The sequence below is a fragment of the Salvelinus namaycush genome, chromosome 3, assembly GCF_016432855.1.
Source record: "Salvelinus namaycush isolate Seneca chromosome 3, SaNama_1.0, whole genome shotgun sequence".
Lineage (NCBI taxonomy): Eukaryota > Metazoa > Chordata > Actinopteri > Salmoniformes > Salmonidae > Salvelinus > Salvelinus namaycush.
The window spans coordinates 21641639-21665683 of record NC_052309.1 but is presented as its reverse complement, the minus strand read 5'-3'; the positions used below and the strand labels follow the sequence as shown (position 1 = coordinate 21665683).

The window sequence follows — 24045 nt, the reverse complement described above, 5'->3', positions numbered from 1 at the left end:
AGGTCTAGGAGCACGAGGACAGATGCAGAGCCTCGGTCTGACGCCATTAAAAGGTAATTTACCACCTTCACAAGTGCAGTCTCAGTGCTATGATGGGCTCTAAAACCAGACTGAAGCATTTCGTATACATTGTTTGTCTTCAGGAAGGCAGTGAGTTACTGCGCAACAGCTTTTTCTAAATTTTTTGAGAGGAATGGAAGATTCGATATAGGCCGATAGTTTTTTATGTTTTCTGGGTCAAGGTTTGGCTTTTTCAAGAGAAGCTTTATTACTGCCAGTTTTAGTGAGTTTGGTACACATCCGGTGTATAGAGAGACGTTTATTATGTTCAACATAGGAGGGCCGAGCACAGGAAGCAGCTCTTTCAGTAGTTTAGTTGGAATAGGGTCCAGTATGCAGCTTGAAGGTTTAGAGGCCATGATTATTTTCATCATTGTGTCAAGAGATATAGTACTAAAACACTTGAGTGTCTCTTGATCCTAGGTCCTGGCAGAGTTGTGCAGACTCAGGACATCTGAGCTTTGGAGGAATACGCAGATTTAAAGAGGAGTCTGTAATTTGCTTTCTAATGATCATGATCTTTTCCTCAAAGAAGTTCATGAATTTATTACTGCTGAAGTGAAAGCCATCATCACTTGGGGAATACTGCTTTTTAGTTAGCTTTGCGACAGTATCAAAAATTAATTTTGGATTGTTCTTATTTTCCTAAATTAAGTTGGAAAAATAGGATGATCGAGCAGCAGTGAGGGCTCTTCTATACTGCACGGTACTGTCTTTCCAAGCTAGTCGGAAGAGTTCCAGTTAAGTGTGGCGCCATTTCCTCTATAAAGGTAGTGATGCTACATACAGACACCGGTTAGTCAGGCTGATTGAGGTAGTATGTACATGTAGATATGGTTAAAGTGACTATGCATATATGATGAACAGAGTAGCAGTAGTGTAAAAGAGGGGTTGGCGGGTGGTGGGTGGCAGGACACAATGCAGATAGTGCTCCCGCACATTGGCTAACCGGGCTGTTTGGTCGACCCAATTGAGGTAGTATGTACAAGAATGCGTAGTTAAAGTGACTAGGCATATATGATAAACAGAGAGTAGCAGCAGCATACAAAGAGGGGTTGGGGGGGGCACACAGTGAGAGATTTATTTCTTTTAAAGGTGGATTTTTAAAAGTAGAAGCTCGTACTGTTTGGGCACAGACCTGGATAGCATGACAGAACTCTGCAGGCTATCTCTGCAGTAGATTGCAACTCCACCCACTTTGGCAGTTCTATCTTGGTGGAAAATGTTGTACTTGGACATGGAAATGTCAGAATTTTTGGTGGCCTTCCTAAGCCAGGATTCAGACACAGCTAGGACATCAGGGTTGGCGGAGTGTGCTAAAGCAGTGAATAAAACTTACTTAGGGATGAGGCTTCTGATGTTAACATGCATAAAACCAAGGTTTTTATGGTTACAGAAGTCAACATGTGATAGCGCCTGGGAAATAGGAGTGGAACTGGGGGCTACAGGGCTTGGGTTAACCTCTACATCACCGGAGGAGTGGGATAACGGTACGGCTAAAGGCTATAAGAACTGGTCGTCTAGTGCGCTGGGGACAGAATAAAATGTAGCAGATTTCTGGGCGTGGTAGAATAGATTCAAGGCATAATGTACAGACAAGGGTATGCTAGAATGTGAGTACAGTCACACCAGATACTGACTGGTTTTCTGATCCACGGCCATATTATTTTATTAAGGTATCTGACTAAGAGATGAATGTCTGTATTCCCTGTCATGTGAAATCCATAGATTAGTCCCTAATGAATTTATTTCAATTGACTGATTTCCTCATATGAACTTAACTCAGTAAAATCTTTGAAATTGTTGCGTTTTCATATTTTTGTTCTCTGTGTGTGAACACCTTCATAATATTGAGTTGCACCCCCCCCACCCCTTTGCTCTCAGAACAGCGTCAATTAATCAGGTCAGGGACTCTACAAGATGTCGAAAGTGTTCCACAGGGATCCTGGACCATTTTGACTCCAATGCTTTCCCCAGTTGTCAAGTTGGCTGGATGTCCTTTGGGTGGTGGACCATTCTTGATACATACGGGTAACTTGAGCGTGAAAACCCCAGCAGTGTTGTAGTTCTTGATACATGGATTCTGTATGTGTGCCATTCAGAGGGTGAATGGGCAAGACAAAAGATTTAAGTGCCTTTTGAATGGGGTATGGTAGTAGGTGCCAGGTGCACCGGTTTGTGTCAAGAACTGCAACATTGCTGTTCTTGACAGAATCCATGTATCAATTGTCTCAAGGCTTAAAAATCCTTCGTTAACCTGTCTCCACCCCTTCAGCTATACTGATTCAAAGTGGATTTAACAAGCTATGATTCCTTATTGATGTCACTTGTTAAATCCACTTCGAATCAGTTCAATAACATCTCCAGTCCCAGTGAGGCGATGCTAGGCTGTCACAGTAAACACTCAGCATTAGTACAGACGCTGGGATTAGATGGGCGGGGCTCCACGGCTAATAATAGAGCTGTCAGGTTTACTGGAGGGGCTGGACTACAGTGACCACTTCCTCCTCCTCATTGTAAAGAAGAGATTAACACAAGTGTTCTTATTATCATAAGACAGAGGCTGTAGCCAGAGGTCATGAACCCTACCACTGTAGCCAGTCAAGCTCCACATTGCCCCCTCACATAGGCCAGCCAGTTTAAATCAGGAAGGTAATGATATTTGCATTTACGTATCTCTCAGGAAACGTTCATGAACAAAGATGTGTGTGGTTGTCTGAACAGTGGGTTTGTTGGACTGCTGAGGAATTTCCTTGACATAGTCTTCCTCTTTCTGCTGTGTTTAAACATCAGTACTTATACAGACACCCTCAGTTTTTCAGATTTTTGATGGTGGCTGCCATTGCTCTTAATCATCACTGTGTGTTTTGTGTCTGGAATGGTCTACAAAGCTATTGTTATTGCCCTGAAAGTGAGAGAAAGTGAAATGTGGTCTTGTAATTGCTTTTTATCATCCAGTCCCACCCCTAGTGTGGTGCACCTTGGGATGAATCTGTTCTATTTCTCTGTGTGTGGGTCTCTCTGCCCCCCTCTCAATGCTCTCCCTCACACCCATCTATTCAGACCAGTGAATGGATCCATACTGCCACGTGTGTGTTAGTGTGTGAGGGTTTTGAGAGATGGTGTGCGTGTGGACTGAGAGGATGTGTCGTGCAGTGCCCTGAGTGGCAGGCTGAAGGGGACAAAATGGAGTCCTTAGTGGCAGTGAGGGGAGCATGGTGTGCCTCTTGTTTTATTTATATATATATATATATATATATATTTAACCTTTTATTTAACTAGGCAAGTCAGTTCTTATTTACAATGACGGCCTACCAGAAGGCAAAAGGCCTCCTGCGGGGAGGGGGGCTGGAATTAAAAATGAAATAATGGGACAAAACACACATCACGACAAGGGAGACAACACTACATAAAGAGAGACCTAAGATGACAACATGCATGGCAGCAACACATGATAATACAGCATGGTAGCAACACAACATGACAAAAACATGGTAGCAAAATGGCAGCAGCACAACATGGTAGCTGCACAAAGCATGGTACAAACATTATTGGGCACAGACAACAGCACAAATGTATCCTCGTATGTCTCTGAGACCATAGCCTGTTGGCAGTGACCTCTTTGTCTCTAACACGGTTCCCTCTGTCTCTCTGACACTCCTCTCAGGCTCTCCCTGTCTGTCTGCTTCCATTTCCCTTCTGCTTCCACTCACACTTTGCTCTCCCAAATGATGAGGCAGTTTTAACGTGTGGAAGTGTCTTTTCACCTCCTTCGTAAATGACTCTATTCTCACCAGCTGAATACAATAATAACTCTTTGCCATGTTATAATCTAACATCCCTGTAATAAAGGCTCATTTACACCTTGTTAATTGAGCTTGAGAATCACTTCCTCGTAAGTCATTTGTCAGCCTTGCGTGTGATCCCACGTCTTTCTAACAGAGTGTTATCAGAATGTTTGTAGGCTACTCCCCATCTGCATGGTGTGTTTAATGTTAACTCTCGTCCTGCTTTCTATGAGTGTTGTAATCAGGTCTGTATTTACTGTGACTGTATAGTCTGGGTCATGGTCATGACAGAATCACATCTCATAAATCCCATGGGTCCTGCTTCAGTTTCAACATGTGTAGACAGTCAGCCACACGCTGACACACACACACACACACACACACACACACACACACGTGCACTGTGGGGATGGATTAGCAGGCTAGGCAGCAGACAGATTCCACCAGTTTGGTCTAGCCTGTACTGCAGTTCCATGTTATCCTGCTGGAGCCACTCCTCCTGCCCACCACACCCAATCAGAAGCTGAACACTCTGCTCTCCCTCCAGGCCAGGCATAGACCATGTGTTATGTGTCACCCTTTCTCACAGGGCATTTAAAAAAATATATTTAAAAAAAGTACCTTAGGGGCATTTTATTCTGCAGTAATTTTTTCTCAGCGATAGGCTAAATATGTACAGTTATCAATGTAGTGTGATGTATTTTTCAACTCTAATTCAGGTAATGACTATTCATATGAATGTTGAATATAGGGCAGTAACTGAAACCTTCCTAGAATTGAAGAAGCAGACCTAAATGTTTTGGGGCTATAGCTCCCTCGTGTGGTGTTAGAAGCAAAGTGAAACTGAGTGAATGAAGAGGAAAGTAAGATGTCCCTCTAGTGGTGGTCTGTGAACTGAGGCTAAAATCTACTGATCAATGCTTTTCCGATGCCTTTTATATGCTGAATACATAATTTGTCCAAACTAATGATTCTAAATCAAGATGAGCTCTTCATTGGCTCAGTCATTGGCATGACTGATGCTTGCACTTGTGTTTATCACTTTCATGCTGTGGTCCTGTTGGTTTGACCCCTCATGAATGTAGTTCTGTCTTTATCCTACTTCTTCTGTGTATGGTTCGAAAGGGCCGAGGGGTTTGACTTCAGCGTTCTCCCCTAGGATTTTTTTTAGCAGTGGTGGCATAGTTAGCGTTGTGGGGGCGGCATGGTCACGTACGTGACCAATGGCGCGGTCTATGAGCAAATTTTTTAGAGGCCCTCTTGTCCACAGAGACCAAATTCTGCAGTTTTTACGTAAATTTCCTGCAATTCTCAACATTTTGCCATGGCTTATGCCGTGTTCTTATGCTATCTGAGTCATTTAAAACATAACAACCACCAAAATAAAAACGGGTATTCCAAAATGTAATGGCATGGGTCCCCCATTTGATTTTGTTATGTTTTAATCACTCAGAAATGTATACTGTAGCTAAGAAAGTAATACTAAGTGTATGTTGTGCAGTAAGCTGTTAGTAGCCCATGTGCCTCACCCTAATAATTTGGTCGATTTTCCCCTCAAAATTTAGCCTACTGTTCTGACTTGGTGGTGCACATTTTAGCCTATAGCCTGTTTTTGGAGAAATGTCAGCATCAAATATTATAAGAGCTTTCATTGTCTGCTTATATGCCCCCCTTATTTATCCTAAGGTTCTGACTTGGTGTACAGGGAGAACACTAAGAACGGCCCATGTTCTGAATTTTGTCACTCTACATTTCAAAAGTGTTGAACAAATAGTTATATTGACTACAGTATGTCTGTCCTAGTTCGCTCATTAATGTCTTAATCGAAATGACGGATTGCTCCTTATCCGCTCGTCGTCCCCATATGCTGTAGTTTGTACGTCTTAATTGTCAGTAGAAACCACGTTTGTTTAAGCAAGTCAGCCAAATCACTTTTATGTATATTTTAAAGGCAGTAAATTAGGCTGAATGAACTGTTTCGCTGCCTGACAAGGCTCCACTGATGGTCAGGTGTAGCAGTGATAAGGTGTTGGGACTCTGCAGTTGGGACAGCTTTATGTAGGCCCTAACAGTTTGTGGGCATCGTTTGTCACTGTTATAGTACAATTAATGTGTTGTTTATTATTGTTGTAGTTACTTTGCTGGCATAAAACATTTTTTTGGGGGGGGGGAGTATGGCCCACCAAGATTTACATGCTAAAATCACCACTGGACATATTTGACTAAAGTACTAAGAGCAGAATAGAATATTTGAACATATCATGATTACTATAGCTGTCAATGTATTTATTTTATTTTTAGATGTAAAAAAATATTTGCAAAAGGTTGATCTATTTCCGTAGTGTGAATGTAAAGTGATGTCCTGTCACCCTGAGGTATCCTCGTATCTCCTGTCTCCCTGTACTAGACGACTCGTTTGCGAACGACCCATCACTAAGAGCCGGCTCATGTAGGTGAACGTTGGGAGCTGGCTCGCATATCAGAAGAGCCGAATAAAACAATTAAGATATGAATAATCAAAAGATTTAAATGAATAGAATGAACTAATTCAAAGAATGAAAAAAGAAATACAATTATATAGGCCTAAATGCTCAAGCGCACACATTCGTTCTGACTGTCTGCTCAGACTAACAGCCTCATCTGTTGTTCCTGTCAATCAGACACGCAGGGTCAACCGATGAACCAAAGATGCGTGACCCCAGGTTTAGGAAGTTAGCCTTCAGTGATGCCAGAGCGATTGATGAGGCTCTTCAAAGAATAACCTCCGCAGCAGGGCGGGGCAATCAGCTGGCTCAGGCACCTGGGCAACAGGAAGAAGAGGGATCAGATGTAGCAGAAGCACCAGCAGTAGTGCCACAAGCGTCTGCAGTTTGGATGCTGTTTGACGAGAGAGCAACTGGTGATGCAGCACGAAGGAATCCCTCAGCAGATGCCATAATGGAGGTCCGATCCTATTTGGAGGAGCCCCTCCAATGAGCTGCAGATCCTCTGAGCTGGTGGAAGAACAAGGCCTCTGTCTACCCACGGCTTACTAAAGTCATGACAGGGAGACTCTGCATAGTGGCCACATCCGTCCCTCTGAGCGGGTCTTCTCGAAAACAGGACAAATAATTACTAAGAGAAACTGCATCAGCCCCTCAAGTGAGGCAGCTTGCATTTCTGAATGCAAATTTCTCATAAAAGCTAAATATGGTCAGCATTGCTGTGTGCTGCTGGTTATAACATAAATAATAAAGAAGAGAGAGAAAAGAGGGACCAGTTTAATGTTTTAAGTGGGATGCTGCAGTTTTGCACATTGCTGTTTTATTTTTCTTTGATATGGTGCAATATTATATTATCATGTTGTTCAGATTGTATTTGTTTTGAATTGTTACATATATATGCACTTTGTTTATATACATTACAAAAGTTATACTTCATATGCACATGTGTAATAGCATCCTTCGTTTTTACATTTCAATTTGTGGGATGCTGCAGTTTTGCAAATTGTTATTTATTTTTGTTTGATATGGTGCAATATTCTATTATGCTGTTCAGATTGTATTCGTTTTGAATGGTAAGATTTATATGCACTTTGTTTATATACATTAAAAAGTAATATTTTAAATGCAAATGTTTAATAGCATTATTTGTCATAACAAACCAATGCATTTTTAAATACATTGTGGTTAAGGTAGAGTATGACTTCATTTAATAATTTAATTAGAATTGTTTTAACACCAATCATAGTCAAACTATCGCAAACTGTTTGACTTGAAAAAATACAAAACATATATTTTTTAAAGAGCCGTTTGGGAGCCTAAAGAGCCGGGATGCCCATCACTAACCTGTACCATATGTATCCATTCCATCCTGTTCCTTATGTCTTCTGTCCTTATTGCTGCCTCAGCCTGCATGTTCCTACTGCCCTGTTGGTAGTAGCTAGTGTGAAGACACCAGTCCTGGTCCCCCTACCCTACCCCCCCTACCCTAAGCATTCACTCATTGTCATCAGTCCTTCCTCATATCATCTCCTACTTTCTATCACTTTCTGTCGATCTCTCCATCTACCGCCCTCTCTTTTTCTCCTTCCTTTCCGTCACCAACTCTCACTGCTCAGCCCATGACTTCTAGGCCGCTACCATGGCTTACAGTTTGTGCTTTTCATTCTGGCGGCAAAAGGGAAGTCTTGTTTTACCTTTGTTTGCCTTCAGTAGATTCCTGCACATTGCTGACAGTCTTTCTAATTATTTGCTAATACTGATGTCTGCTGAGCTTTAGGCTGAAGAGATTATTTTGTCTGTAGACAGAGGAAAGATGTTAGTGGTAGAGATGTGTGATGTTCTTGCATGTAGACTAAGCTTCAGTTCTGGGTTTGATCAGCCTCCTCTGGCAGGTTGAAACCAAGCCAGCCTCCGATGTAAGTGAAACGTCACTGTGTGCGTTTTGGTGGTAGCATCTTTGCATGTACTGTAATATCAAAGCTTCAAGGGACCTACTTCTAGGTTGTTTGAGGTCACAGATTTTTCTTCTCTCAACCAAGTGGCACTTTCCTCACCCGTGTAATTGACTCTCAGGGTTTTCAGGGTGTTTTGAGAGATGAAGCATAGAAGACTGGCATCTCCTAAGCCTTTAGTTGGGTATACAATAGAACACCATATTGCCAGTAGACGTGTCACCTGCAGGCCTTGATGCAGTCACAGTAAACACTAGAGGAAGATTAATACTGGGCAAACACTGACCATTCGGGAAGTATTCAGACCCTTCACCTTTTATACATTTTGTTACGTTACAGCCTTATTATAAAATTGATGAGTAAAACATGTTTTTTTTTATCAATCTACACATGATACCCCATAAGGACAAAGCAAAACAGTTTGTTGAATTTTTTTTCACATTTAAATAAGTATTCAGACCGTTTTCTCAGCACTTTGTTGAAGCATCTTTGGCAGCGATTTCAGCCTCGAGTCTTCTTTGGTATGACGCTCTAAGCTTAGTACACCTGTATTTGGGGGGTTTCTCCCATTCTATGCAGATCCTCTCAGGCTCTGTCAGGTTGGATGTGGAGTGTCGTGGCACAGCTATTTTCAGGTCTCCAGAGATGTGCAATTGGGTTCAAGTCTGGGCTCTGGCTGGGCCACTCAAGGACATTGAGACTTGTCCCGAAGCCACTCCTGCGTTGTCTTGGCTGTGTGCTTAAGGTTATTGTCATGTTGGAAGGTGAACCTTTGCCCCAGTCTGAGGTCCTTAGCACTCTGGAGCAGGTTTTCATCAAGGATCTCTCTGTACTTTGCTCCGTTAATTTTTCCCTCGATCCTGACTAGTCTCCCAGCCGCTGAAAAACATCCCCACAGCATAATGCTGACACCACCATGCTTCACCGTAGGGATGAGGCCAGATTTCCTCCAGACGTGACGCTTGGCATTCAGGCCAAAGAGTTCAATCTTGGTTTCATCAGACCAGAGAATCTTGTTTCTCATGGTCAGAGAGTCTTTAGGTGCCTTTTGGCAAACTCCAAGCGGGCTGTCATGTGCCTTTTACTGAGGAGTGGTTTCTGTCTGGCCACTCTACCATAAAGGCCTGATTGTTGGATTGCTGCAGAGATGGTTGTCCTCCAGAGGAAATCTGTCTGTCAGAGAGCTCCAGAGGGAAGAATCTTGGTGGTTCCAAACTTCCATTTAAGTATGACGGAGGCCACTGTGTTCTTGCGGCCCTTTGATGCTGCAGAAATGTTTTGTACCCTTCCCCAGATCTGTGCCTCGACACAATCCTGTCTGAGCTCTACGGACAATTACTTTGACCTCATGGCTTGGTTTTTGCGCTGACATTCACTGTCAACAATGGGACCTTTTTTATTTTGACAGGTGTGTGCCTTTCCAAATCATGTCCAATCAATTTAATTTACCATAGGTTGACTCCGGTCATGTTGTAGAAACATCTCAATGGAGACAGGATGCACCTGAGCTCAATTTCGAGTCTCCCTAGCAAAGGGTCTGAATAGTTATGTAAATAAGATATGTTTTTATTTTTTTTTGCAAAAAAATGAAACCAGTTTTCGCTTTGTCATTATGGGGTATTTTGTGTAGATTGGTGAGGATTAAAACATTTTTAAAATCTATTTTAGAATAAGGCTGTAACATAACAAGGTGGAAAAAGTCAAGCGGTCTGAAGTTTCCAACTGAACTGTACACCTCTGCGGCTGCCTTCTAGCTTTTCTTCTTTTAGGAATGTACTAACCCTGTCTGGGCCTGCTCTCTCACAGGTGAAGACTGAGGAGCAGGTAGCTGCTGAGAAGGCCTGGTACGGGTCTGAGAAAGTATGGCTGGTTCACAAGGATGGATTTTCCTTGGGTTAGTAGAGATGAACGCCACCATTCACCCCAATATGATCAACATTTAAGCATGTTCAATTTGCTCTTGATATACTGACTGAAGTAGCAAGCCATATTGGTATTGAATTTGTAAATGTGTTCAATATAACACATGATGCAGCCTAGACAAACATTTTCTCTGTGGCTGTAGATCATAATGATACTGAATCTGTTCTGACTGGTCACCACAGCGACCCTGTTGAAGACGGAGCCAGGCAGTCTGCCAGAGGGGACAGTCAAGATCAGACTGGAGAGCGACGGCTCGTTGCTGGATGTGGATGAGGATGATGTGGAGAAGGTAATCCTAAACTCACCAAAATGTACATGGTGATTGGCCCCTGTAGTGCACCTAATTTGAATTGTTCTCCTATTGGATCCGAGTACTTTTATTGGGTCATTATCTGAAGATCTGTGCCGTATCACCTCTTTGAACGCCGTCCTCTAACCCATGTGTGTAGGCAAATCCTCCATCGTTTGACCGTGTGGAGGACCTGTCCTCGCTGCAGTACCTCAATGAGTCCAGTGTGATGCACTCCCTGCGCCAGCGCTACGGGGGCAACCTCATCCACACCCACGCTGGACCCAACATGGTGGTCATCAACCCCATCAGCACTCCCTCCATGTACTCTGAGAAGGTACTGTTCTGGGTGGAGCCTGCGGTTAGCAGGATAGGGGAGGGGATATATTCTAGGAGAGTAGCAAGTACACCAGAGTTTTTACATTTTAAATTATTATACAACATTCTTGCAACCAATATGTTTTATATATACAGTACAAAAAGACTAAGTCCATCAACTTTTGACTGGTACTATACAGTGGGGCAAAAAAGTATTTAGTCAGCCACCAATTGTGCAAGTTCTCCCACTTAAAAAGATGAGAGGCCTGTAATTTTCATCATAGGTACACTTCAACTATGACAGACAAAATGAGAAGAAAAAAATCCAGAAAATCACATTGTAGGATTTTTTAAATTTTTTAATACATTTTATCCCCTTTTCTCCCCAATTTTCGTGGTATCCAATCGCTAGTAATTACTATCTTGTCTCATCGATACAACCCCCGTACGGGCTCGGGAGAGACGAAGGTCAAAAGCCATGCGTCCTCCGAAGCACAACCCAACCAAGCCGCACTGCTTAACACAGCGCGCTTCCAACCCGGAAGCCAGCCGCACCAATGTGTCGGAGGAAACACCGTGCACCTGGCCCCCTTGGTTAGCGCGCACTGCGCCCGGCCCGCCACAGGAGTCGCTGGAGCGCGATGAGACAAGGATATCCCTACCGGCCAAACCCTCCCTAACCCGGACGACGCTAGGCCAATTGTGCGTTGCCCCACGGACCTCCCGGTCGCGGCCGGCTGCGACAGAGCCTGGGCGCTAACCCAGAGACTCTGGTGGCGCAGCTAGCACTGCAATGCAGTGCCCTAGACCACTGCGCCACCCGGGAGGCCCCACATTGTAGGATTTTTAATGAATTTATTTGCAAATTATGGTGGAAAATAAATATTTGGTCACCTACAAACAAGCAAGATTTCTGGCTCTCACAGACCTGTAACTTCTTCTTTAAGAGGCTCCTCTGTCCTCCACTCGTTACCTGTATTAATTGCACCTGTTTGAACTTGTTATCAGTATAAAAGACACCTGTCCACAACCTCAAACAGTCACACTCCAAACTCCACTATGGCCAAGACCAAAGAGCTGTCAAAGGACACCAGAAACAAAATTGTAGACCTGCACCAGGCTGGGAAGACTGAATCTGCAATAGGTAAGCAGCTTGGTTTGAAGAAATCAACTGTGGGAGCAATTATTAGGAAATGGAAGACATACAAGACCACTGATAATCTCCCTCGATCTGGGGCTCCACGCAAGATCTCATCCCGTGGGGTCAAAATGATCACAAGAACGGTGAGCAAAAATCCCAGAACCACACGGGGGGACCTAGTGAATGACCTGCAGAGAGCTGGGACCAAAGTAACAAAGCCTACCATCAGTAACACACTACGCTGCCAGGGACTCAAATCCTGCAGTGCCAGACGTGTCCCCCTGCTTAAGCCAGTACATGTCCAGGCCCGTCTGAAGTTTGCTAGAGAGCATTTGGATGATCCAGAAGAAGATTGGGAGAATATGAAACCAAAATAGAACTTTTTGGTAAAAACTCAACTCGTCGTGTTTGGAGGACAAAGAATGCTGAGTTGCATCCAAAGAACACCATACCTACTGTGAAGCATGGGGGTGGAAACATCATGCTTTGGGGCTGTTTTTCTGCAAAGGGACCAGGACAACTGATCCGTGTAAAGGAAAGAATGAATGGGGCCATGTATCGTGAGATTTTGAGTGAAAACCTCCTTCCATCAGCAAGGGCATTGAAGATGAAACGTGGCTGGGTCTTTCAGCATGACAATGATCCCAAACACACCGCCCGGGCAACGAATGAGTGGCTTCATAAGAAGCATTTCAAGGTCCTGGAGTGGCCTAGACAGTCTCCAGATCTCAACCCCATAGAAAATCTTTGGAGGGAGTTGAAAGTCCGTGTTGCCCAGCAACAGCCCCAAAACATCACTGCTCTAGAGGAGATCTGCATGGAGGAATGGGCCAAAATACCAGCAACAGTGTGTGAAAACCAACTTTGATGTAATGTCCTTAAAACAAGTCAAAATGAGGCTCAGTAGTGTGTGTGGCCTCCACGTGCCTGTATGACCTCCCTACAACGCCTGGACATGCTCCTGATGAGGTGGCGGATGGTCTCCGGAGGGATCTCCTCCCAGACCTGGACTAAAGCATCCGCTAACTCCTGGACAGTCTGTGGTGCAACGTGGCGTAACGTGGCGTTGGTGGATGGAGCGAGACATGTTGTCCCAGATGTGCTCAATTGGATTCAGGTCTGGGGAACGGGCGGGCCAGTCCATAGCATCAATGCCTTCCTCTTGCAGGAACTGCTGACACTCCAGCCACATGAGGTCTAGCATTGTCTTGCATTAGAAAGACCCCAGGGCCAACCGCACCAGCATATGGTCTCACAAGGGGTCTGAGGATCTCATCTCGGTACCTAATGGCAGTCAGGCTACCTTTGGCGAGCACATGGAGGCTGTGCGGCCCCCCAAAGAAATGCCACCCCACACCATGACTGACCCACCGCCAAACCGGTCATGCTGGAGGATGTTGCAGGCAGCAGAACGTTCTCCACGGCGTCTCCAGACTGTCACGTCTGTCACATGTGCTCAGTGTGAACCTGCTTTCATCTGTGAAGAGCACAGGGCGCCAGTGGCGAATTTGCCAATCTTGGTGTTCTCTGGCAAATGCCAAACGTCCTGCACGGTATGCATGATGTGTTGGGCTGTAAGCACAACCCCCACCTGTGGACGTCGGGCCCTCATACCACCCTCATGGAGTCTGTTTCTGACCGTTTGAGCAGACACATGCACATTTGTGGCCTGCTGGAGGTCATTTTGCAGGGCTCTGGCAGTGCTCCTCCTCATCCTCCTTGCACAAAGGCGGAGGTAGTGGTCCTGCTGCTGGGTTGTTGCCCTCCTACGGCCTCCTCCACGTCTCCTGATGTACTGGCCTGTCTCCTGGTAGCGCCTCCATGCTCTGGACACTACGCTGACAGACACAGCAAACCTTCTTGCCACAGCTCGCATTGATGTGCCATCCTGGATGAGCTGCACTACCTGAGCCACTTGTGTGGGTTGTAGTCTCCGTCTCATGCTACCACTAGAGTGAGAGCACCGCCAGCATTCAAAAGTGACCAAAACATCAGCCAGGAAGCATAGGAACTGAGAAGTGGTCTGTGGTCACCACCTGCAGAACCACTCCTTTATTGGGGGTGTCTTGCTAATTGCCTATAATTTCCACCTGTTGTCTATTCCATTTGCACAACAGCATGTGAAATGTATTGTCAATCAGTGTTGCTTCCTAAGTGGACAGTTTGATTTCACAGAAGTGTGATTGACTTGGAGTTACATTGTGTTGTTTAAGTGTTCCCTTTATTTTTTTGAGCAGTGTGTATATATATATGGGGGATACAACCATCCCAGCTCTGCAGATTTTGCTGCAAAAGACAGAATCATAAGTTTACTTGTTTTGGTACTGCCCATAGTTAGCTTGTTTTTGGTCACAGGTTTAGGAATGGCTGAAGAATTGCAACATTTACCTGGAGCCAACTCTGCAGATAGCGCTCCTGGGTGACTTGAAAAGGGTCATGTCAGGATGAGCCTGCAGGAAGGGTACCACATGAGGAAGGAAGGGTACCTGGAGGAAGGGTACCACATGAGGAAGGAAGGGTACCTGCAGGAAGGGTACCACCGTAGTCAATCGGTCAATACTATAATACTCTTAGTAAAAATGTTCATCTGTAATTTACACTGTAGAAATGTTGAGGATTGAAAGGTTCAAAATGTTTGTGAAACATTACAGCACAGTTGAAAAATATGTAAATTAGTAATCCAAACTATGGTCTTAAGAAATACTGTAGATGGGAGGGGTTGAGGGGAGCTGAAGGGTGGGACTTAAAAGGAATAAAAACAAATAAAATAAGATAACTAATGTAAAAAATACGGTGTCTGTAAAATGTATGTATAAGCTGGAAATAGAAGCCTAAGTATTGTTGTCCATTAGTTTACTCCAATTAGGGAGGGGTGGTATGGTTAGGGGAAAATAATAAAGAAGGAAAAAACATATAAACAAATATATGTGGGGGGTTGGAAATGATGCAGACAATTACATTGATAGAACCCACAATCTATCTGCAATATTAAAGCTGAACTACCCCCCCCCAAAAACAAAAAAAAAAATTACAAAAATATATATGTGCACCAGAAAGAGCACGTAGGACTGGATTTGTTGAATTGGAGATGTTTTATATGATGAGAATGACTCTCTCCTCACCTCTCTCTCTCCAGGTGATGCACATGTTTAAGGGGTGCAGGAGGGAGGACACAGCGCCTCACATCTATGGCGTGGCCCAGTCAGCCTATAGGAATCTGTTGACCACCCGTCAGGACCAGTCCATTGTGCTACTGGGAAAGAGCGGCAGTGGCAAGACCACCAATTGTCAACACCTGGTTCAGTACCTGGTCACCATCGCTGGCAGCACTGGCAAGACCTTCTCTGGTAGGTTTTGAGGGGAATGAACATGCAGTACGTTACAGAACAAGTTATTTACATTTTTAATTTGAAAGTCCATTATTTGCCTGCTATTTTCCTATTTGGCCTGTTTCTGTGTGTCTCCCAGCGGAAAAGTGGCAGGCAGTCTACACCATCCTGGAGGCCTTTGGGAACAGCTCCACCTCCATGAATGGAAACGCCAGTCGCTTCTCTCACATCGTGTGCCTGGATGTTGACCAGGCTGGTCAGGTGGCCTCGGCCTCCATTCAGACCATGCTGCTAGAGAAGCTAAGAGTGACCAGGCGGCCAGAGGGAGAGTCCACTTTCAATGTCTTCTACTATATGATGGCTGGAGCTGACAGCTCTCTCAAGTAAGCTGTCATCTTCTTCAGACCTCTGTGTGGAGTGGACCTACACCCTTGCCGAACTCTCTCTCTATCACTCCCTCTCCTCTCTTTCTCTGCTCCCTCTCTCACCTTTCTCCTCTCCATCTTTCTTTCTCTCTCTCTGTCCTTCATTTACTTTAAAGTGTCTGAGTTTTGAAGGTCAGAAACTCTCAGTTCTGTCATGTATACTCTTATCATTGTGACAATGGCAGCTTGTCTCATATTGCCTACCCAGGACTAAGCTGCACTTCAACCACTTTGCTGAAAACAGTGCTTTCGGAATCGTGCCTCAACCCAAGGTAACTCTACCCAGGGCCCCAAGGACCTTGTGGGAAAGACCTTGTGTCAGGAAAGTTTTATTTGGTTTTGTGTGAATAGACTCGTACTGCTTTTTATATATACGTTTTATTTTATTTTATTTGATGCTGTATTTCCTATGTAACTTGTTGTGTAATTGTAAGATGCAGGGCTCCCAATGGGACTCCCTGTTAAAATAAAGGTACAATTCTAATAAATACAGTCCATATTAACACCTGTCGTTTCTCCCCCCATGCTCGCCCAGTCTGAAGACAAGCAGCGGGCCTCCCAGCAGTTCACCAAGCTGCAGGCAGCCATGAAGGTCCTGGGCATCAGTGGGGAGGAGCAGAGGGCCTTCTGGCTGGTCCTGGGGGCCATCTACCACCTAGGGGCTGCAGGAGCCACCAAGGGTAAGGAGCCTACTCTGAGACCATGTCAGATGTTCAGTCCAGAGGCTAATAATGCAGCTGCATTCTGTATTTATATTCCATGAAATACTAACATGACAGATGCATGTTTTCTGTTTTCAACAAAAATAGAATACATTTGCATAGTGTAGTTGAAAGAGTAAAGCCCAGCAAAGAGACACTGGGTGTATTCTGAAATAACAGATTTCATGGTGCTGCAGCTGCCAACAAACACCCATCCAGGGCCTTTGTTTGTTTCAAGGAGCTTTTCAAGCTGAGAACATTTATGTGACAGTTGTGAAGTCTGAGCACTTTCAATAATTCCATGTTTTACCATCTGCAGGGGAGATGTTCATTGCATTCCTTTACCGTTCAGCCATGCGCAACACAAGTATCAAAATGGTTGGTGTCAGTTTGAGACAGTCGGGTGACAACTGAAGAGTTTTAAGTGTTCCAACTCAAGAAGCAAAAAGTCCCAGCCCAACTTCAGCCTTAAGCTGACTAAATGCCTTGTCATTGGAAAGCTCTCAGTGTCTGTTAGCTGCTGTGCCTCCGCAGAGAACAACCCATTGTGTTTGTTTGCTAAATTCAGCAAAAAAATAAACGTCCCTTTTTCAGGACCCTGTCTTTCAAAGATAATTCGTAAAAATCCAAATAACTTCACAGATCTTCATTGTAAAGTGTTTATACACTGTTTACCATGCTTGTTCAATGAACCATAAACAATTAATGAACATGCACCTGTGGAGTTACACCAGGAATGCACAATCCCTCCATCAGTGCTCAGACTGTCTGCAATAGACTGAGAGAGGCTGGACTGAGGGCTTGTAGGCCTGTTGTAAGGCAGGTTTTCACCAGACATGGGTCTGGGCACAAACCCACCGTTGCTGGACCAGACAGGACTGTCAAAAAGTGCTCTTCACTGACAAGTCGCGATTTTGTCTCACCAGGGGTGATGGTCAGATTCGCGTTTATTGTCGAAGGAATGAGCGTTACACCGAGGCCTGTACTCTGGAGCGGGATTGATTTGGAGGTTGAGGGTCCGTCATGGTCTGGGGCGTGGGTCACAGCATCATCGGACTGAGCTTGTTTTCATTGCAGGCAATCTCAACGCTGTGCGTTACAGGGAACACATCCTCCTCCCTCATGTGGTACCCTTCCTGCAGGCTTATCCTGACATGACAATGCCACCAGCCATACTGCTCGTTCTGTGCGTGATTTCCTGCAAGACAGGAATGTCAGTGTTCTGCCATGGCCAGCGAAGAGCCCGGATCTCAATCTCATTGAGCATGTCTGGGACTTGTTGGATCGGCGGGTGAGGGCTAGGGCCATTCCCCCCAGAAATGTCCGGGAACTTGCAGGTGCCTTGTTGGAAGAGTGGGGTAACATCTCACAGCAAGAACTGGCAAACCTGGTTCAGTCCATGAGGAGGAGATGTGCTGCAGTACTTAATGCAGCTGGTGGCCACACCAGATACTGACTGTTACTTTTGATTTTGACCCGCCCTTTGTTCAGGGACACATTATTCAATTTCTGTGGAACTTGTTCAGTTTGTCTCAGTTGTTGAATCTTATGTTCATACAAATATTTACACATGTTAAGTTTGCTGAAAATAAATGCAGTTGACAGTGAGAGGACTTTTTTTTTTTTTTGCTGAGTTTATTTGCCTGACAGCCCAGAATGAGACGGATTGTTTACACTGTACTAATGAAAATGAATGTGTGAGCAGTTGGAATGCTTATTCACATTGTCTAACGTTGCCTTCTCTGCACTGTCAGTTAGAGGAAATTGGAAAAGATTCCAAACAAACACCCTTCTGGGTGTTTTTGTGTCTTCTACTGTTTTGATCTCCTTATCTTCCTCTCTGTCTCTGAAGTGTTAATTGGCTGTTAATTGATTAATTGGATTCCAGGCTGTATCACAACCGGCCATTATTGGGAGTTCCAAAGGGCGGCACACAATTGGCCCAGTGTCGTCCGGGTTTGGCCGGGGTAGACCGTCATTTTAAATAAGAGTTTGTTCTTAACTGACTTGCCTAGTTAAATAAATAAATACAATTAAAAATAAAGATACATATTTGTTGGGTTACAATCTGCCAGATCAGATTGACCAAAAAATCTGTCAGTTGCCACTTGGTGGAAATATGTTAACACTTGCTGCCCTCCTATAATACTACAACATCTTTGTCGTCTTATAGAGAGTTTAGAAAGGGTGAGTTTGTTAGAGGTTTGATGAAACACCCTAATGATAAGCAGTGCAGTTTGACTAGGTAACAACAGAGGGCAGCATAGACCTTTATTTATCATGAGTTTCAGTGTCATTACACTAAAGAAGTGCATGACTTTATCCACCTGCTATCAGTAGATCTGAATGAACGGGAGGTTGATTGGGTATTCTGACAAGTGTGGGCTGTTCTACTCCTCAACTCTCAGTACATTGTTTTCCAATGAAGCTCCTGAATGCAGTGTGTTGGTCAGACCCTGTTAAAACATGCCTGTTGCTGCTGTTAGTGGTGTTTGTCTTTTCATGTACTGTATACATTGCTACTGTTGCTCCAACTGTTCTGTTCTAACTACCTGTTCTTACTTGCATGCTGCATGCTGCACCCCTTGCATTGCAGACGCAGACAAAGGTAAAAACACCCTCTCCATATTGTTATGTTCTGACTGTGCTTTTATCGCTGTGAGCAGACATGGTGTCATTAGCATTTTAATGAAGTTCTAAGTATTTTTCTTTAATTGCCTTCTTGCTTGTCACAACATGGTGGCATGTGACGCTCTCATAGGCCCGATGAAACAGGGAGATACCAGCATGCCTCAGTCAGAAGCACAACTGTCTGATGTACCCCAGTCAGTCGCCCTCTTAAGTGTCTGAGGGAGGGTTCCTCTCCAATACCACTGAAATTAAAACCCACTTCTATCCACTCACTCATCACCCATCCACCAGACATGGTTTGCAGACCGAGGCTCGTGTTTCTGCAACTTCATACTTTGGAATGATAGTCCCTGTAATTATTTCATGTGTATGTCTGGATGAAGGACATAGCTGTGAGAAAATTAACATTGAAAGAAATGTAAGAGCTTTCAGAACTACGTTAAATGGTATTGACAAAAAAGCTTTAAGCTAATGGGACTGTAGAGGAGAATTTAGAATTTATACCATTTAGATGCACAGTACCTTGAATGTGGTTTGTATAGGCTACATTTCACTATCCTGATGACGTTGTTATTAGCTCTTCTACTATCACAGCTGTGTTCTCCTGGGCAGGGTCGACTTGACCCACACACACCGCCTCTGTCAACTGCATTCTCCTGTTGTGGATAGACATACTGTCCCCATGGTTGTTGGCAGAGGTGACAATGGTTGTATTTCTGTTTGTCTCAGCCGGTAGGAAACAGTTTGCACGTCATGAATGGGCGCAGAAGGCCGCCTACCTGCTGGGCTGCACTCTAGAAGAGCTCTCCTCCTCCGTCTTCAAGCACCAGGCCAAGGGCACCCTGCCCAGAGCCAGCTCTATACGCCAGGGGACGGACGATGCAGCAGAAGACTTCTCAGGTACACCTGGGACTACACACACACACAGCACCTCGGCTCATCACCTAGGGGACACGACACGCTCCTCTGAATGTTAAAGCTTATCCAAGTAATGACTACCGCAGTCCCATAGTGGTTATTGATGGGTAGGTATACAACAAATATCAGGAGGATTTTAGGAAGTCTTCCTTATGCATTGCCCTTGAAATAAGAATTTCATTCCATAGATCATTTTTTTTTCACATCTACAGTACCTCAGAGTTTTATCAGGGGTTGACACACATACTGTGAAGGACATATATGCAGTCAGAACCGTATCACAGGAGAACTGGACACTGAGCCTTTATTTGACCTTGTCTCTGTCCCCCATTCCCAAATGCAGAGATTTCTCCCTCCAGCCACCTTTAGCTCAGTAGCTATTCCTGGATATGGTAGATGGTATCATTCCGGCCCTGTACTCTGAACCTTCCTAGATTATACTGCTTTGTGGCTAGACTCAGACATGCCAGAAGTTCTCAGATCAAAACACACAACATCAATGCCTCATGGCACTGGGCACCTGGTAAACCTTACTGACATGGGATAGCTTTCTCATCTACGCAAAGGTTTACCAGACACACACTGCCATGAGGCGTACATGTGGATGTTGTGTGTGGTTTGATCTGAGCACTGCTGACAAGTCAGTCTAAACCTTCCTAGTTTACTCTGCTTTGTGAGTAGAATATGGAGCCAGTAGGATACAATAATGTTGCCACCCATCAGACATGGTTGGGATTTACCTGTCTTCCTCTGGTACCACCTCAGATTCAGGGGCAATAGTACTAGGTTTAGTTGGTTTCCTGCAGTTATCCCATTTCAAATGTCACACTCACTGGAGTGAGCCGAGCATTCTATGCCTCTGCTATGTACAGTGCTTTCGGAAAGTATTCAGATCCCTTTACATCTTCCACATTTTGTTACGTTACAGCCGTATTCTAAAAATGATTCAATATTTTTTCCCCCATCATAATGACAAAGCAAAAACAGGTTTTTAGATTTTTGCAAATTTATAAAATAAAATAAAACTTAAATATTACATTTACATAAGTATTCAGACACTTTACTCAGTACTTTGTTGAAGCACCTTTGGCAGCGATTACAGCCATGGCACACATGTATTTGGGGAGTTTCTCCCATTCTTCTCTGCAGATCCTCTCAGGCTGTCAGGTTGGAAGGTGAGCGTCTCTGCACAGCTATTTTCAGGTCTTTCCGGAGATGTTCAATCGGGTTCAAGTCCGTGCTCTGGCTGGGTCACTCAAGGACATTCAGAGACTTGTCCCGAAACCACTCCTGCATTGTCTTGGCTGTGTGCTTAGGGTTGTTGTCCTGTTGGATAGTGACCCTTCACCCCAGTCTGAGGTCCAGAGCAGGTTTTAATTTCTCTGTACTTTGGTACATTCATCTTTCCCTGGATTCTGACTAGTCTCCCAGTCACTGCCTCTGAAAAACATCCCCAAAGCATGATGTTGCCACCACCATGCTTCACTGTAGGGATGGAGCCAGGTTTCCTCCAGGCGTGACGCTTGGCATTCCGGCCAAAGATTTCAATCTTGATTTCATCAGACCAGAGAATCTTGTTTCTCATGGTTTGAGAGTCTTTATGGGCCTTCTGGGCCACTCTACCATAAATGCCTGATTGGTGGAGTGCTGCAGAGACGGTTGTACCTCTGGAAGGAACTCTGGAGCTCTGTCAGAGTGACCATCGGGTTCTTGGTAGACAGATGTGTCCCTTTCCAAATCATGTCCAGTCAATTAAATTTACCACACGTGTACTCCAAGTTGTAGAAGCATCTCAAGGATGATCAGTGGAAACAGGATGCACCGGAGCTCAATTTTGAGTCTCATAGCAAATGGTCTGAATACTTATGTAAATAAGGTAATTCAGATGTATATTTGTAATAAATTTGCAAGAATTTCTAAAAACCTGTTTTCACTTTGTCATTATGGGGTATTTGTGTGTAGATTGCTGATTTAAAAAAAAAAAAAAAAAAAATCCCTTTTAGAATAAGGCTGTAACGTAACAAAATGTGGGGAAAAATCAAGGGGTCTGAATACTAATGTCTGATCTGATGATGGGGACGTTGTTATGAATTTGTCTCTTTTCACCTATTCTCCCACCAGGTTCCAAGGCCACAGCCATGGAGTGTTTAGAAGCCATGGCATCTGGGCTGTACTCAGAGCTCTTCACCCTCCTCGTCTCCCTCATTAACCGGTTAGTCACCACTTTACCAGAGATGGAGGGAGATGACGCAAGCATGCACCACTACAGCTGGTTCTGTTTTTTTGGTCTGACTGTGTGTGTGTGTGTGTGTGTGTGTGTGTGCCAGTGCTCTGAAGTCCAGCCAGCACTCTCTGTGCTCCCTGCTCATCGTGGACACCCCGGGCTTCCAGAACCCTCGCCTGGCCAAGCGGGAGCGCGGAGCCACCTTTGAAGAGCTCTGCCACAACTACACCCAGGAGCGCCTGCAGACACTGTTCTATCAGCGCACCTTTGTACAGGAGCTAGAGAGATACAAAGAGGTAGCTTAATATGAACAGTACACACACACTAACTTATATGTAAACACACACACACTTTTAAGGATTCAAATGCACATTCTCACATACAGGACATAAGATAACACACTTACTTCCTGTAAGCCATGGCAAATTAGAACTTCATAGATCTCATGGGTTCCACCCTCTCATCAACACTGTCAGTCACACAGTGAACCCATATAATGGCCCATATGATTGCCATTTCTCCTCCCCTGCCGTGCCCAAAGCGAGTTCACTCATCACTGGCTGTATGAACTGGGTTGAGCTGCAAGGCAGTGGAGCTGCTTACTGGGCCTCGCTGGCTGATGAAGAATAACACCTGTCTTTAACTGCCTCTTCTCTTCACACAGCAGATCTACTCTCTAATGCTAGTCTATACACCTGTCATAATAGGGCTGAATTATCCGTGACAACTCTGTCCTAACTGATGTCTAATCACTCCCATTGTACAAAACACAATGGTTTTACTTTCATAGTCTGTTGCCATTTATCAACAGTTTGTGAGCAGTTTATAACAATTGTATTACTATTGTTATGTGTATATACTGTAGCTGATAATGAGTAACATAATGAACTAATTCCTAAAGTAGACAACTAAAAACTTGGCGCCCTTCAGATCTATGTTACTGTCATTGGTTCCTAGTCATCCCCTCTGTCCCCCCGTAGGAAAACATAGAGTTCGCATTAGATGACATGGAGCCCAGCACATCTCTGTCTGTAGCTGCAGTAGACCAAGCGCCAAGTCAAGCCCTGGTAAGTACACTCCTTAGTGACGCAGCGGTCTAAGGCACTGCATCTCAGTGCTAGAGGTGTCACTACAGACCCTGGTTCGATCCTGGGCTGTATCACAACCGGCCGTGATCGGGAGTCCCTTAGGGCAGCGCACAACTGGCCCAGCGTCTCCCAGGTTACAGGATGGTTTGGACGGGGTAGGTCGTCATTGTAAAATAAGAATTTGTTCTTAACTGATTTGCCTAGTTAAATAAAGGTACAAAAAAATTGCTATATTCACACAAGAGTTTACCTGGTTGAGAATTTAGATGGTCCTGCTTTCTATGACCATGGCAGCTTCATGCTGTACAGCAGTTCTCTCATCACCTTTCTATGGGATTTCTGTTTGATATTGGCACAGTCCAGTAACACGTTATTTCACATGAACTCCCGTATGAATCTTTTGGCACTTTCAACTGCCAGATCTCTGTAATCATGGCACCCTGCCTCTCTGGCTGCCACACAGTTCACGGTGCACCTATATGCATATTATATTTACATTCGTGAGTTCTTTGAGATTCACAGTGAGTCAGTCTAGAGTTATTGATACATTTTTGCAGATTTTAGAATTTTCAGTTTAATGTTTAGTTTATTTTTCTTAGAGTGAGCATGATATATTAATGCCTGCGCAGAGGAACCAACAGGAAGAAAGCTGAAGGAGAAGGAAGATATTTCATTCAGCAAACAAAAACTAAACTTACTCTGGTGGAAGAAAACACTATTTTTTGTTGCTTCTCCTCCAGTGTGTGCCATGGAAACAGAAATGATACGGTGTTGA

The 24045-nt window shown here is 44.3% G+C and overlaps 1 protein-coding gene across 1 annotated transcript in view; it reads left to right on the top strand.

Annotated features, from left to right (window-relative positions):
* LOC120043605 (unconventional myosin-XVIIIa-like) overlaps window positions 1-24045 on the top strand; it is a 94913-nt gene that overhangs the window by 20979 nt on the left and 49889 nt on the right. The window contains exons 2-13 of the mRNA XM_038988170.1: window positions 10090-10177; window positions 10389-10495; window positions 10656-10832; window positions 15091-15301; window positions 15423-15666; window positions 15917-15980; window positions 16244-16388; window positions 19006-19017; window positions 19770-19940; window positions 22080-22170; window positions 22286-22478; window positions 23163-23249. Coding sequence (XP_038844098.1) covers window positions 10090-10177; window positions 10389-10495; window positions 10656-10832; window positions 15091-15301; window positions 15423-15666; window positions 15917-15980; window positions 16244-16388; window positions 19006-19017; window positions 19770-19940; window positions 22080-22170; window positions 22286-22478; window positions 23163-23249 — 1590 coding nt within the window. The remainder of the gene's footprint in view (window positions 1-10089; window positions 10178-10388; window positions 10496-10655; window positions 10833-15090; window positions 15302-15422; window positions 15667-15916; window positions 15981-16243; window positions 16389-19005; window positions 19018-19769; window positions 19941-22079; window positions 22171-22285; window positions 22479-23162; window positions 23250-24045) is intronic.